At 38.5% G+C, this 14,428-nt stretch overlaps 1 protein-coding gene across 1 annotated transcript in view; it reads right to left on the bottom strand.

Annotated features, from left to right (window-relative positions):
• Positions 1-14,428, bottom strand: part of LOC106874549 (uncharacterized) — a 31,241-nt gene that overhangs the window by 14,566 nt on the left and 2,247 nt on the right. The window contains exons 3-6 of the mRNA XM_014922320.2: positions 12,642-12,683; positions 8,147-8,206; positions 7,871-7,912; positions 2,881-2,931 (exon numbers count right to left, since the gene is read on the bottom strand). Coding sequence (XP_014777806.2) covers positions 2,881-2,931; positions 7,871-7,912; positions 8,147-8,204 — 151 coding nt within the window. The 5' untranslated portion in view covers positions 8,205-8,206; positions 12,642-12,683. The remainder of the gene's footprint in view (positions 1-2,880; positions 2,932-7,870; positions 7,913-8,146; positions 8,207-12,641; positions 12,684-14,428) is intronic.

Raw genomic sequence — 14,428 nt, 5'->3', positions numbered from 1 at the left:
GGGGGGGGCTCCTGTATGTTTGTGTGATGCTGTTATTAAGGAGTTTCAAGCATGATGAGCTAGTCAACAGCCATTTTGAATTTGAATGACAGAAGTTGATTGTTATTATTGTAAGATGGGCTGTGACTGGTCGTGGAAGGTTTGATGTTAATATAAGGGTAACAGTTAGTTGGAAAATACTACATGGCAAACAGGAAATTAAACACGTGGAGTACAGGAAATAGACTAGATGTTGGTCAGGTCGTTGGGGGGAGTAGGAAGGGATGACATGTGCAAGTATATAGCACTATATGTGGGTGTGCAGACGTGCTCATATAGTTTTGCGTGCACATGTATATTGATGAGAGTAAGCACATCTGTACATGGGCACGCACACACACACGTGCTTGGACAAACCTGCATGCACGCATATGCACACACATACAAGCCTACACACACATACATCTAGCCACTCTTATCAATATGCACATACACACAAAACTATATGAGCACATCTGCACACACACATATAGAACTATATACTTGCAAATCTTGCCCCTTCCTACTCCCCCTCAATGACCGAACCAACCTCTAGTCTATTTCCTGCCCTCCACATGATCAATTTACTGTTCGCCATGCAGTATTTTTCAACTAACTTTTACCCATATATCAACATCAAATCATGACACCATGTGACAGACAGGATATATTAATATAATTTTTCTCAAATATTTTATAAGAGCTATGGAGCCACTTGAAATGGTCATATTGCATTAAAACTTGATATCCTGTTACTTATTTGATTATATATATAGGCGTAGGAGTGACTGTGTGGTAAGTAGCTTGCTTACCAACCACATGGTTCTGGGTTCAGTCCCACTGCATGGCACCTTGGGCAAGTGTCTTCTACTATAGCCTCGAGCCGACCAAAGCCTTGTGAGTGGATTTGGTAGACGAAAACTGAAAGAAGCCCGTCGTATATATGTATATATATATATATATATATATATTTATATGTATGTATGTATGTATGTATGTGTATATGTTTGTGTGTCTGTGTCCCCCCAACATCGCTTGACAACCGATGGTGGTGTGTTTAGGTCCCCGTAACTTAGCGGTTCGGCAAAAGAGTAGAATAAGTACTAGACATCCAAAGAATAAGTCCTAGGGTCGATTTGCTCGACTAAAGGCGGTGCTCCAGCATGGCCGCAGTCAAATGACTGAAACAAGTAAAAGAGTAAAAGAGTTAAAGTGTATATATACACACACACATACATATATATATATTTATATATGAGAGTGAGTGTGTCTTTGTGTTCAGCCACCACCACTTGACAGTTGGTGCTAGCTGCTCTCATCTATGTAACTTAGCAGTTTGCCAAAAGGAACCAATAGAGTTAACCATAAGCTAGACTGATTTTGGATACTCAGCAACCGATCACATCTCCCATTACAAATCTGTTCCATACTTTGTGTCTCGTGTCTAGGCAAATATCTATTGAATTAAATATTAGTTATATAATTATTTGGATTATTTCAATAAATAAAACTTACCAAATATATGCTTATGAACTGTATTATTAAGGCTAATGATTAATAAAAGGGTATAAAATCTGAGTTACATATAAATGTCTGCCACAAGTGTATTGTATATGCTATTAAATTTTAACATTTTCAAAGCTTTAGAGTAGAATCTGTGTGGTAAGAAGTTTACTTCCCAAACACATGGTTCTGTGTTCGGTCCCACTATGAGGCAATTTGGCCAAGTGCATTCCGTTATATCCCTGTGCCAACAAATATAATGTGAGTGGATTTGGTAGATGGAAACTGAAAGAAACTCATCATATATGTATGTGTGTGTATGTATATATATATATATATATATATATATATATATATTCTTTCATTTGTTTCAGTCATTTGACTGCGGTCATCCTGGAGCACCACCTTTAGTTGAGCAAATCGACCCTAGGACTTATTCTTTGTAAGCCTAGAACTTATTCTATTGGTGTCTTTTGCTGAACCGCTAAGTTGCAGGGATGTAAACACACAAGCATCAGTTGTCAAGCAATGTTGGGGGGGACAAACACAGACACACAAACACACACACACACACACACACATGACAGGCTTCTTTTAGTTTCTGTCTACCAAATCCACTCACAAGGCATTGGTCAGCCTGAGGCTGTAGTAGAAGACACTTGACCAAGGTGCCACACAGTGGGACTGAATCCGGAACTATGTGATTGGTAGGCAAGCTACTTACCACACACCCACTCCTGAGAGTGGGTGTGTCTTTCTGTTCATCAACAACTACCACATCGCAATTGGTGTGGATTTGTTTACATCCATAGAACTTAATGGTTTGGCAAAAGAAAACAACAGAATGAGTATAAAGCTTAAAAATATTAAGTACTTGGGTGGATTTGTTGGACTAAACCCATCAAGGTGGTGCCTTACCATGGCTGCTATCTAGTCACTGAAACAAATAAAAAATAAATGACAAACATCAAGCTGCCCATACTACACAAAAAAAGACTGAACTAAGATTTTGCTAACTCTTGCTCTAATGAATGTAATTTTATAAATGGATTGTTTACCACCAGGTTTCTTTGACACATTATCATAAGCACATCCCATGTCTTCAAGAAATTTAAAAAATAGATTTAAAAACACATGGCTATGGTTAACATTTAAATTGTATTAGTATTGTGATGATACTAACATAATAAACACTAATGAGGTACACTCAAATACTCTCGCACACACATACATGCATGTACACACATATTAATAGACCAAAGTTAGAGAGTGATACACTTCATGGCTGTTCACTTTCTGTTTTTGTTTAAGATAATTTCTAAGATCATGCTGTGTACTAACAGTATTGGTTGTACTTACATGGTTGTTTCATTTCTAAATATTCTGGCTCACTAGCTTCAGCATTTTGCTCTTCCATGGTTTCAAGAAATTAAATAAACAAATGGGCATATTTATTGTTTGGAGAAAATGATTTAAATATTTTTTATGTCACAGAAAGTAACTAAAAATATAATAAAATATCGTCATGATCATTGTTTAACGTCTATTTTCCATGCTGGCATGGGTTGGATGGTTTGACTGAGGTCTGGAGTACCAGTAGCTGCACCAGGCTCCAATCTGATCTGGCAATGTTTCTACAGCTGGATGCCCTTCCTAACACCAATCACTCTGAGAGTGTAGAGGGTGATTTTTATGTGCCACTGACACAGGAGCCAGTCAGGCGGGCCTGGCATTGGTCACATTCGGATAGTACTTTTTACGTGCCACTAGCATGGGAGCCACGTTCAGGTGATGATTTTTATGTGCCACTGGCACGGGAGCCAGTCAGGTGGAGACCTGGCATCAATGACATTCGGATGATGCATTTTACGTGCCACCAGAATGGGAGCCAGTCGGGGCACTGGTGACAGCTACGATTTTGGTTTTATTTGACTCAACAGGTCTTCTCAAGCATATCATATTACCCGGGTACTCTCAAATGGGCCAGACATGCAACACTAGCATCAGCCATGGCTGCGATCTCAATCACAGCATATCTCCAAAGGTATTGGTCTCCTGTCATTGCCTCTGTGAAGCCCAATGTTCGACAGTCATGCTTCACTACTCCATCCCATGTCTTCCTGGGTCTACCTCTTCCACAGGTTCCTTTCACACTTAGAGAGTGGCACTTCCTCACACATCTGTTCTCATCCATACGTAACACATGACCATCTCAGCACAGTCTCTCTTGCACACCACATTTGATGCTTCTTATGCCCAAATTTTCTCTCAGGGAGCCTGGTGCAGCAGATTCCATTCCCTATTATGGATTGGAACCTGGTGCAGCCTTCTATTTGCCAGCCCTCAGTCAAACCGTCCAACCCATGCCAGCATGGAAAATGGATGTTAAACAAGGATGATGATGATGATGATATGTGTTCCATAGTTTGTGTCTCATGTCTAGGCAAATATTTACTGAATTCAATATTAGTTATATTATTATTTGGATTTTTTGTACAAATATAGCTTACAAAATATATGCTTATGCACTGGATTATTAAGAGTAAGGATTAATAATAGGGTAAAATATCAGAGTTAAATAGGAATGTCCGCTAGAGGTTTATTGCATATACTGTGAAATTTTAACATTTTCAAAGCTTTGCAAGTGTAGCCCTGTGGTAAGAAGTTTACTTCCTAAACACATGATTCTGGATTCAGTCCCACTGTGAGGAACCTTGGACAATTGTATTCCACTGTAGCCCAGTGCCAACGAATGCCTTGTGTGTGGATTTGGTAAATGGAAACTGAAAGAAACCCACCATAGGTTATGACAAGGCTAAGGTTTTGGAAAAGCCAAGCACCTTTAAGGGCAGCACCTGACACCTCAGTAAGGCAAGCTGTCAACGATGACAAGAACTTCATCTTTAGTGACCCAGTCCCTCCAAGTGTTTCAAACACTATAGGCTGGAATAGATACTTCATTGCCAGGTCCCAATACTCCAGGTTTTTGTTCCATTCAGCTACAGAAGCAATGAACCTCTTATTTACTGCAGCATCCAAGATATGGGAGGGTGCAAAAGAGTCACAGACTGTGGAAGCCCAGATGAGGCACCTACCTCTTAATCAAAGACAGAGGGTAAGACCATCTGGTCTCTTCCCATCACTTCTGGATTATCCTACTGGTTCCAGAACTAAGGGGATATTAATCTAAGCCAGGGCTCACTTAAGGATTTAGTTTAGCTCAGTGTGACAAACAAAACGACCAGCATTTAGCTGGCAAGACAGACTGTGAAGACCTGTAGAGTGAAGGGGCCTATCACAGCATCATTTCAGTCTTCTACAAACGTCAGCTCCCACTCTGAGTTCAATGGAGATGCAGAGCTCATCTAGATTGAGAAGACTTCCAATGTTGGCTGCAGGCAGGGCATCAATCCAGTCCACCGAGAATCTTGCACTAGCAAAAAGTAGGCAACACCTTGAAAATTGATCAGATTGATCAAAGAGAGAATTGAAAGTGACACCTGAATGCAGATTGTCTCATACACTCTGCTTTTGTGTATCCTCAACTGTAACAGAAACTGATGAACCCAGGTCTCTCCACTGTAGCAGAGTTTCATCCACCTCCCTGTTGGAACTAGTCCATGTTGAAGAGAGAATGTTGTCTACTAAAGGAGAGCAAGCATGGATGGAAGAAAGAAAATAGGGAAGAGATGGCAATGAGTACTTGCACAAACCTAGACCCCCAAACCATTTGGGTAAAGCAGCCAGGTCATGAGACTCTGGAATGAGTTTGACATTAAGCATTTGAGCTTTCTGAAGATAAGGTCATCAAAGCATTGTAGAGATGCCGAGAATCTATAAGAAGGACTAACTCTGAGAAAATACAATAACTTAAGAATTGACAAGTAATTCCTAAGTATAAAAAAAACCTTGATGGGGCTCAGGTACCTCAAGAATTTTGTGTTAGCCATCTTGGATCGAAAGAATGATACTCAAAAGCTTGATCAGTAATTAGGGCTCCAAGAGATCCCCACACTGATGAAGGAGGAAGTGTGATAGAGGGAAAGGGGTTTGTAAACAGGTTTACAGTCTGCTAATGTGAAGCTGGATGGTTGTGGAGTCAGAATTTACAAGTGGAACTTTAATGCTAAGGCCCCTACAACCAAGTTCCTCAATCATCATCCTCACAGCTGAAAGGACCTTATCAGGAGGGCCCCTCCAAATAAGCATCATCAAAATATCAGACAGTCAAATCCAGGTCAGCTCCCATCTTGGTAACATCATCAATATGTAGTGCAAATAGAGCAGGTCTAAGTAGGTCACTCCAGAGGCAGATAGGATAAGATGGTCACCATAGGAGAGGTAGGAGGCCTTCTGATAAGCTTTCCAAGCAATGTGATAGTGCTGTAGGGCATTCTCCTTTACTGCACAGAGGATGACATCCCGACTGATGAAACTGAAGGTATTTCTGGGGTGTAGTTTGAGGATGACCTTTGGGGACCCAGAGAGCAAGTTGGTGAAAGCTCTAGAGGCATGAGCAGCAGCCTCACAACCTAGCTGAATAGGGGAAAATTTGGCAGACCTGCAGTTAGAGGACAGACACACTTTTGCTGTGAGTCATCACAGACACAGAGTGCAACCAACTGCTATGGGGTGGAAGTCACCTCAAAGAATAGTGGACGAATGTAAGAAAAGACACTCTCAGACAAAAATAAGTTTATGAACAGCATAAGATTGGCAGCACTGGCTGACAGGGAGATACCATCCTTGAGATGCTGAGGTTGTAAACCATTGATCCCAGCACCAGAACCCACAGGAAAGGATGCAATCACCTTCTTGACATCGTTGGAGGTAAAAACAGGTTGTAAAACACCTGGTGGGTTGGGCCAGTGTAGGTACTCATCCAGAGGGGTCGGAGAATGTTTCTCCTAATTCACTGAGGGAATCTGTGGTACACTGGGTGAGGGACAACAAAGAGGGGAGGAGGTGAACAGCACCTTTAATGTCATATTTGCTGAATATGGCATTACTGGCCTTCCTTAAGTTTGGTGATTGACCATTGTTTGGGGCTGTGCTGATCACTGATCTGCAACGAACAGTGGTTGGGGTGGATTTGAACAGCTCAAACTGCCATTTAAGGGAAGATATGAGGGTTCCAGTACTCACGTTCCTCATATGGAGAGAGACCAGAGGGAAAAGGAATAATCTCTGCCAATCCATAGTGTTGAAGGATAAGCAGACATTCTTCAACAGCTTTGGGACAACATGGGTGAAACAAGTCCAAGCTCCCTTAGGAATTCAGTTGATGAACTTCAACTTGGGCAATCCCTGGAGCACGACAGCAAAATCCTCAACAGGGATCTGGACTTCAGAGCAAAGTTTTGTTCTCCAAAGTATGTTGGAGCTGAAGTGACATTAGTTGTATGTCCAGTTTGAAAAATGTTTGCTTTGAACCTTAGTAAGTGTTGGAGGTAGAGGGAGTAGCTGGGTGAACAACATTAACTCTGGTGGGGGGCTTGGGGGGTGCAGGAGGCGATGGAGGTACGCTAGTTGTTACAGGAGTGGTGAGGTGAATAAGGGGAAATGGAGGAAAGTTAGAAATGAAAGTAGAGGGAGGAGTTGGATGAAGAGCATTAGCATTGGTGGTGGGGTTCAGTGGGGGATGGTGCAGGAGGCAATGGCTGGAAGCTGGCTGCTACAGGAGTTGTAAGGTAAATAAAGGGATGAGCAGGACTAATTCCAGCTAAACCTGACACTGTTGGCAGTTTGCCTTACCGAGGTGTCAGATGATTCCCTTAAGGGTGCTTGGCTTTTCCAATGCCTTAGCCTTGTCATCACCCATGGTGATGTTGCACATGTGTTGATTTGCTTCAGTAAGTTCTGTTGAACCTTGGAGTATGCGACCAATTGAAGCACTTGGTGCTGTGATGCTGTGGTTTTCTTTCTCCATTTTTTGAAGTTATTTTGTCTTTCTTTTGTAAAATATATTCCTTTTTCACTGACACTGATGTAAACCTGTCAGATGTTGCAGGTAGAAAAACAGTAGAGTGTTATTCATATCTCTTCTCCCTTTTTTCATTGCACTGCAGTGTCATCAGCTTCGTTGTATTCTTATTGTATAATAATTGTTCTTAATTTCTAAATGAATCACATAATTATAAACAACTGTAATAAGTCCTTGGGTGGGTTTGTTGGACTAAACCCTTCAAGGTGGTGCCTTAGCAAAGCTACAGTTCAGTGATTGAAAGAACTAAAAGATAAAAGTCGTATATTAAGCTGTATATTCTACTCAAAGAAAGAGTGAACTAAGATTTTGCTAACTCTTGCTCTAATGAATGTAATTTTATTAATGGATTACTTATATACTTACCACCAGGTTTCTGTAAAATGTTGACATAAACACCTTCCAGGTCTTTAAGAAAATGAATTTTTTAAACATGGTTATAAATAACATTTAAATTATGTTAGTATTGTGCTGATACAAGCATTATAAACACAAATGAGATATACCCAAACACACTCACATACACAGACATGCATGTACACACATATCAATAGACCAAAGTTAGAGAGTGTTACATTTCATGGATGTTCACTGATAATTTCTAAGATCATGCTGTGCACTAAGAATATTAATTGTACTTACCTAGTGGTTTCATTTCTAAATAATGGGACCTTCTAGTTTTAGCATATTGCTTTTCCATAGCTTCAAGAAATTAATTAAAAATAGGCATAATTATTGTTTCAAGAAGATGTTTTAAATATTTTGATGTGGCACAGAAAGTAACTAAAAAAATAATAAAATATATTATATATTTTATATAGATATACACATGTATTTAGAAACAAATTAATATTTGACTTCCAATGAAACTGGGTGTACAATATTAGTTCTTTATCCCTCATTGGTATATTGCAGAAAAGAAAAGAATTGCATAATAAATCCATTCTGTATGAACAAAAGGAAACAAAGAGCAATTTTGGTTAAATGGTATTTCAGAACTAGTGCTTGAACAGAAAGTTCTCCAATGAATTGGCACTCAAAATTTTATTCCATTATCAAAATGCTAATTTTATAAGAGAAATTATATAAAACTAGTACTTATAGGTTGGTTCACAGAATAAAATTTACTCCTACACATTTTGAACTCAGAATGTTATGAGACTAAATTAATTAATTTGTTATGAAATTCTTCTATTTCTGTCATTCAAAAGTTTTGTTGACAGTTAAAATTAAGCATGTTACCATTAAAAGCCATTCACAAATATGGCTGGAGAAATAAGATATTTTAAGGCGAGAAGTATCTAAAAATGGGACTGATTGCAGTTAATTATCAACAACAACTGATTTTCTATGTTGTATTTAAGAACATCCATAGACATATTATTAAACCATATATTTTACACAAAGAAATAATTTTTTGCTAACTTCACTTGGACTGATTCCAGAGACAGGGCTTGGAAATGAACCCAAAACAAACAAGTATTAACTCTAATGGTGGTCCCCAAGTATGGCCATAACCTCTGACTGAAATTAAAATAAAACAAAAGGATGAACTTGTGTTTTAATGAATGTAATTTTATTAAAGGGTTGTTTATATACTTAGTATCACATTTCTTGAAAACATTAACACCAGCATTATCCACTTCTTTAAGAAATTGAAGTAATGAATATGATACATGGCTTTAAATAATATTTAGAATATATTGGACACTAAACTCCGCTTGCGAAGACCTGTTGAGGCAAGGGAAACTGAAATCGAATTAAATTCGATGACTGGCACCCATGCCAATGTCGTCTCCTTCATTGGAAACGAAACTTGGCTTGCGAAGACCTATTGGTGCAAGTGAAAGCGAAACCGTCAATGGCACCTGTGCTCAGCATCGCCTTCCTGGCACTTGTGGCAGATGGCATGTGTAAAGACATTCAAGTGAGATCGTTGCCAGAACCGCCGAACTGGCTCCTGTGCAGGTGGCATGTAAAATACACCATTTTGAGCATGGCCGTTGCCAGTACCGCCTGACTGGCCTTCGTAAAAGCACCTACTACACTCTCGGAGTGGTTGGAGTTAGGAAGGGCATCCAGTTGTAGAAACTCTGCCAAATCAGATTGGAGCCTGTTGTAGCCATCTGGTTTCACCAGTCCTCAGTCAAATCGTCCAACCCATGCTAGCATGGAAAGCGAACGTTAAACGACGATGATGACAATGATGATGATGTGTTGTGCTGAAACTAGCATACTAAATACAAGATAGACTCACACACGTGCATGCGCACACACACACATGCACAAATAAACACACATGCATGCATGTGCACACACACACGCATACACACCATTATCTGTATAAACATGAGTATCAGGTATTAGTTTTAATTTCTGACTCTTAGATAAGAAATGTTCTTATTCTCTCATGAGCAGACTTTAATGGACAAGATAGTTATTGCCCAATCAATGTTACTTAAACAGAATTACACAGCGGCACCTGCACTGGTGGGGTCACCAAGTGACTTTGCAAGACAAAGATTCTTTGAGAGGGGAGGGGGAGGCATTGGAGAAGCTGAACTTGTGTCAGATGATGAAAGATTAGAGTGTGACAGAGAGGTAGAACAGATGTCTTGTTGTTGCGGAGGACCATGGTGACCTAGCCAGAGAGCGGGAGAGCAAGAGTTAATGAGAATGAGGGCAGAAACAGGTTTGTTGCTCTAGAGGAGATACGTGATTACTCAGCCAGAGGGGAGAGCAAAGGAAAGAGGGAGAGAGAGAGAGTAGGAGACAGCAAGGGCAGGAGAGGGATGGCGGCAAGTACCAGGGTATACTTGCAATGAACAGGGATCAAGGCATAGATGGGATGGTAGAGTAAGAAAGGGGGAGATGAATTGTGACAAGTGCTGGCAGGGTATCACCAAGGAGTCATGAGTTGGGAATGGAGGAATGCCTTAACTGGAAAGAATCTGGGTATATATATAGAGAGAGGGGATGGGGAGAAGCAGTGATGCTGTGAGCAGAGTAGTGTGGACTGAGTTGGGGAGTGGAAGTGGGGAATGCTGTGACTGGTTAGAATCTGAGTAGGGGAGAGGGGAAGCAACGATACAGTGATCAGGGTAGCAAGGACTGGATTGGAGAGTGTATGAAGGGGAAATGTAAAGAAAAGAGACACTTTGGAGAGGGAAGTGGGGGATGTAGTTTGGTTTGTTGGGGTAGAGCATGTGAAAGTTTTATTGTGGGACATAATGCTTCTAGAACTCAGGTTCACTGACTCGGGTAGGTCTTCTCTAGAACTTCATAGCATCAGACATCTCTGTCCAGTGTCATTTCCTCTGTGAGTCCTAACATTCTGAGATCAGTCCTCACCACTTCATCCCATCTCTTCCTGGGTCTCCCTCTTCCACAGGTGCACTTCTTTATAGACACACACACACACACACACACACAAGACTTTTGTCATCCCAAGGCTATAATAGAAGGTACTTGTCCAAGGTGCCACACAGTGGGACGGAACCCAGAACCATGTGGTTGAGAAGCAAACTTCTTACCACACAGCCATGCCTATTTTACTCTGTCATTTTTTTGTTTGCATATGTTTAACACACGAGTGTATATAAACATTTTGTGTGCATGTGTATGTATACTTTATATGTGATATATGAATGTTTTTATGTAAATTTGCATGTTATTTTATGTTTTTATATTTGGGCTTGTGTGTGACCAAATATATACAAACATGTATGCTTGTATGTTTTCATATATGTATGTGTACATTGCATACATCAACAAATATGTACATATATGTATCAGTGCAAATGTTCAGATGTAGATATATTTTTATGTATATATATTTTCTTATGTATATATATTTTGTATATTTCTTCTCCCTCCTCCTCTTTTTCTGTCTTTAGCTTTTTACCTTCGTGTCTAATATTTCCATCATTTCTTCTTTCTTTTTTTTTTATTTGTGGCATTATATATACTTTTTGAATATTTATTTACTTATTTAATTTCTCATCTACCACTTTAATTTAAATTGTTTTTGTAATTTCAACTTTTAAATACCTATTTTGCATTCTTATTCCTTTTAATTATTTGCAATTCCTACTTCTGGATATAACCTGTACATTTGTACTCGCTTTTATATATAGTTTTTGATTTAATATTAAGGATATAATATAATGCAATGTATTGGGTTGGTGCATAATTATTGTGGGTTTTTTCACCAAATTTTATTCAACAAAAAAAATAATAATATGTAACAAAAACATCTTTAAATGATTATTCCGGAACATATTCACCATCTACTTCAATTACTGCCCACCCCCCATTTGCTTGGCAGACGGTCAGACCATCACTTAAAGATGTTTTTGTAAAATATTGTTATTGTTTTTGTTGGAAAAAAGCCACAATAATTATGCAATAGTTGTTATAGTATAATGAATAAGCAATTGAATTTGATTGGGTGACTAATTTTTTTAAAAAATCAATGGTGTGAGTTGGAAGCCAGAGGGAATAAACCTTAACAGTTGAATAAACAATAATTAATATTGGATCTTTCTGAATTGACAGGTACCACTTTTCATTTATGTTTTATGTAGTGATTTTGGTACCGAAACACTTTCAAACTTCGTATACTTGTATATTTTGTGTTATAGAACAGATAAAAAATTTTGTATTCGAAGTTATTTCATGTAAAAAAATTGTCGTATTTCGGTAATTTCAACCAATCACTGACGTCTATTGAGGTGAAAGCAATTACTGCCATGAAATGTAAACAACATAAGAAGCCTGTCATATATTTCTGTGCGTGCGCGCGCGTGTGTGTGTGTGTGTGTGTGTGTCTGTGAATGCACGCACATGTGTTTGTGTGTGTGTATTTATGCATGCCTGTCTTTGTGATTATACTCTCAGCACTTGACAACCAGTGATGATTAGTTTACCTCTCTTGAGTAACTGAGTTGTTTAGTAAAAAAAATTGATAGAAAAAGCAGCAGGAGGGTTAATTTATTCAACTAAAAGTCTTCAAGATAGTACACCACTATGGATGCAGAGAAGTGACTCAAACAAGTGAAAGGCGAAAGGCAAAATATATTTTTGAGAGTAATATGAACTACAATTCTATTTACTAATAGGCATTAATTATACTTACTATCAGATGCAAATGAAATAGTAGCATAAGCATTTTCCTCATCTATGAAAATAAAAATGTAAAATAAATATGTTTATTGTCTATATATGTGTGGTACATGACATCTGAAATGAACTGTTTCTAGGATCAGATGTATTAAAGAACGTTTATAGCATTATAATATAATATCAGGATATAGTAAAGTATACTGAAATAAAACAAAACAAAAACAAAATAACATAAAAAACACTTTAAAAATTCAGTTACCAATATAAGTGTGATAAATCAAGATAAAGATCACTTTCTCTTTGATTTTTTATACTCAATATTAATTATGGCTAGATGATCAGTCCTGTTGTTGTTGTTTACTTCCAAGTCAGACATGATCAAATGCATTTTCTCCTTAGTATTGAGACATTGAAATAAGATCGGGTCCTCCAATTCATTGAATCCTGTTGAACCACCTTACACATGCCAGCTTAGAAAACAGAAAAAATAACGATCATAATGATGTTATGTGTGTGTGTGTATGTGTATAAAATACATATTTTATTGGGTCATCCTATAAATAAGGCAATTTTTTCAATTGCATGGACTAAATCTCAGTGCGGGATGGGATAAGCTACCTGCATCAACTTGGTATAAAAGCAGGTAGTAATTTTACCTTGTCCTTACTCTTAGTGCAAGTTTTGAAGAGTGCAGTTCAATTCTAACAGCTATTTTTTCAAAGTGACAATGGAACATATTTGGCATATTTTGCCTTATGAGTTCAATAAAGGCAAAAACACAGCAGAAAGTGCAAGGAATATTAATGCAGTATATGGGGATCAGACAATAAGCATAAGCCAGTGTCAACTGGTAGTTTCAGAAATTCTGAGCTGGAAACTACACTTTTGCAGGTGAGCCTTGTCCTGAAAGATCTGTAAAGCCCAACAAGGATGTTCCGAAAAACCTGGTGGAGCCAAATTCCATCGTAACATTTGAGAAACTAGCAGAGATACTTGAATTTGGTTATTCAACTATTCATTGACACCTGTGTGCCATTGGAAAAGAGAACAGTTAATGGGTTTCTCACAAACTTTTCAAGTCTAATTGCATGCAAAGAGTGAATGTGTGATCTTCTTTGCTGTCACGTCTCACAGATGAACCTTTTTGGACCAACTTGTGACTGGTGACGAGAAATGGATTCTCTATAAAAATGTCAAGCACCAAGGACAGTTAGTAGGGAAATAAGAAACACCCCAGACTTAAAGGTCTTCACCCACGTAAGGTGTTGTTATCTGTTTAGAGGGATATGAAAGGTTTAGTCCACTTTGAACTTTTAAACCCAAAGCAAACGATAACAAAGATCTACTGCAGCTTGATTGTAGAAAAAAACGACCATCTTTGGTTTCAAGGCAAAAGGTGTTCTTCCATCAGGATAATGCTTGGCCACATACAGCAAGGATGAGATTCCAAAGACTGGGGCAGTTTGAATGGGAAACACCCCCCACCCACCCACACACACACACACACCACATCATATTTGCTGGGCATTGCACCATCTGATTATCATTTATTCAGTAGTTTTCAAAGTCATTTGGATGGGAAAAATATAAATTCTGTAGATGAGGTCAGAGCAGTACCAGAGGATTATTTTTTTGTCACAGACAAGTGAATTTTGGAAGAGGGGCCTTGCAAGTCTACCAGATAGATGGAAGAGCATTGTAGAAAATAATGGAGAGTATATTTTAGATGAAAAAAGAACTTTGTTTCTCTTGATTTTGAAAAATAATAGAAGTATATAAAAAATAACATTATTTATGGAA

This window comes from Octopus bimaculoides, chromosome 5 (assembly GCF_001194135.2).
Source record: "Octopus bimaculoides isolate UCB-OBI-ISO-001 chromosome 5, ASM119413v2, whole genome shotgun sequence".
NCBI lineage: Eukaryota > Metazoa > Mollusca > Cephalopoda > Octopoda > Octopodidae > Octopus > Octopus bimaculoides.
This window is presented reverse-complemented; position numbering and strand designations above follow the sequence as displayed.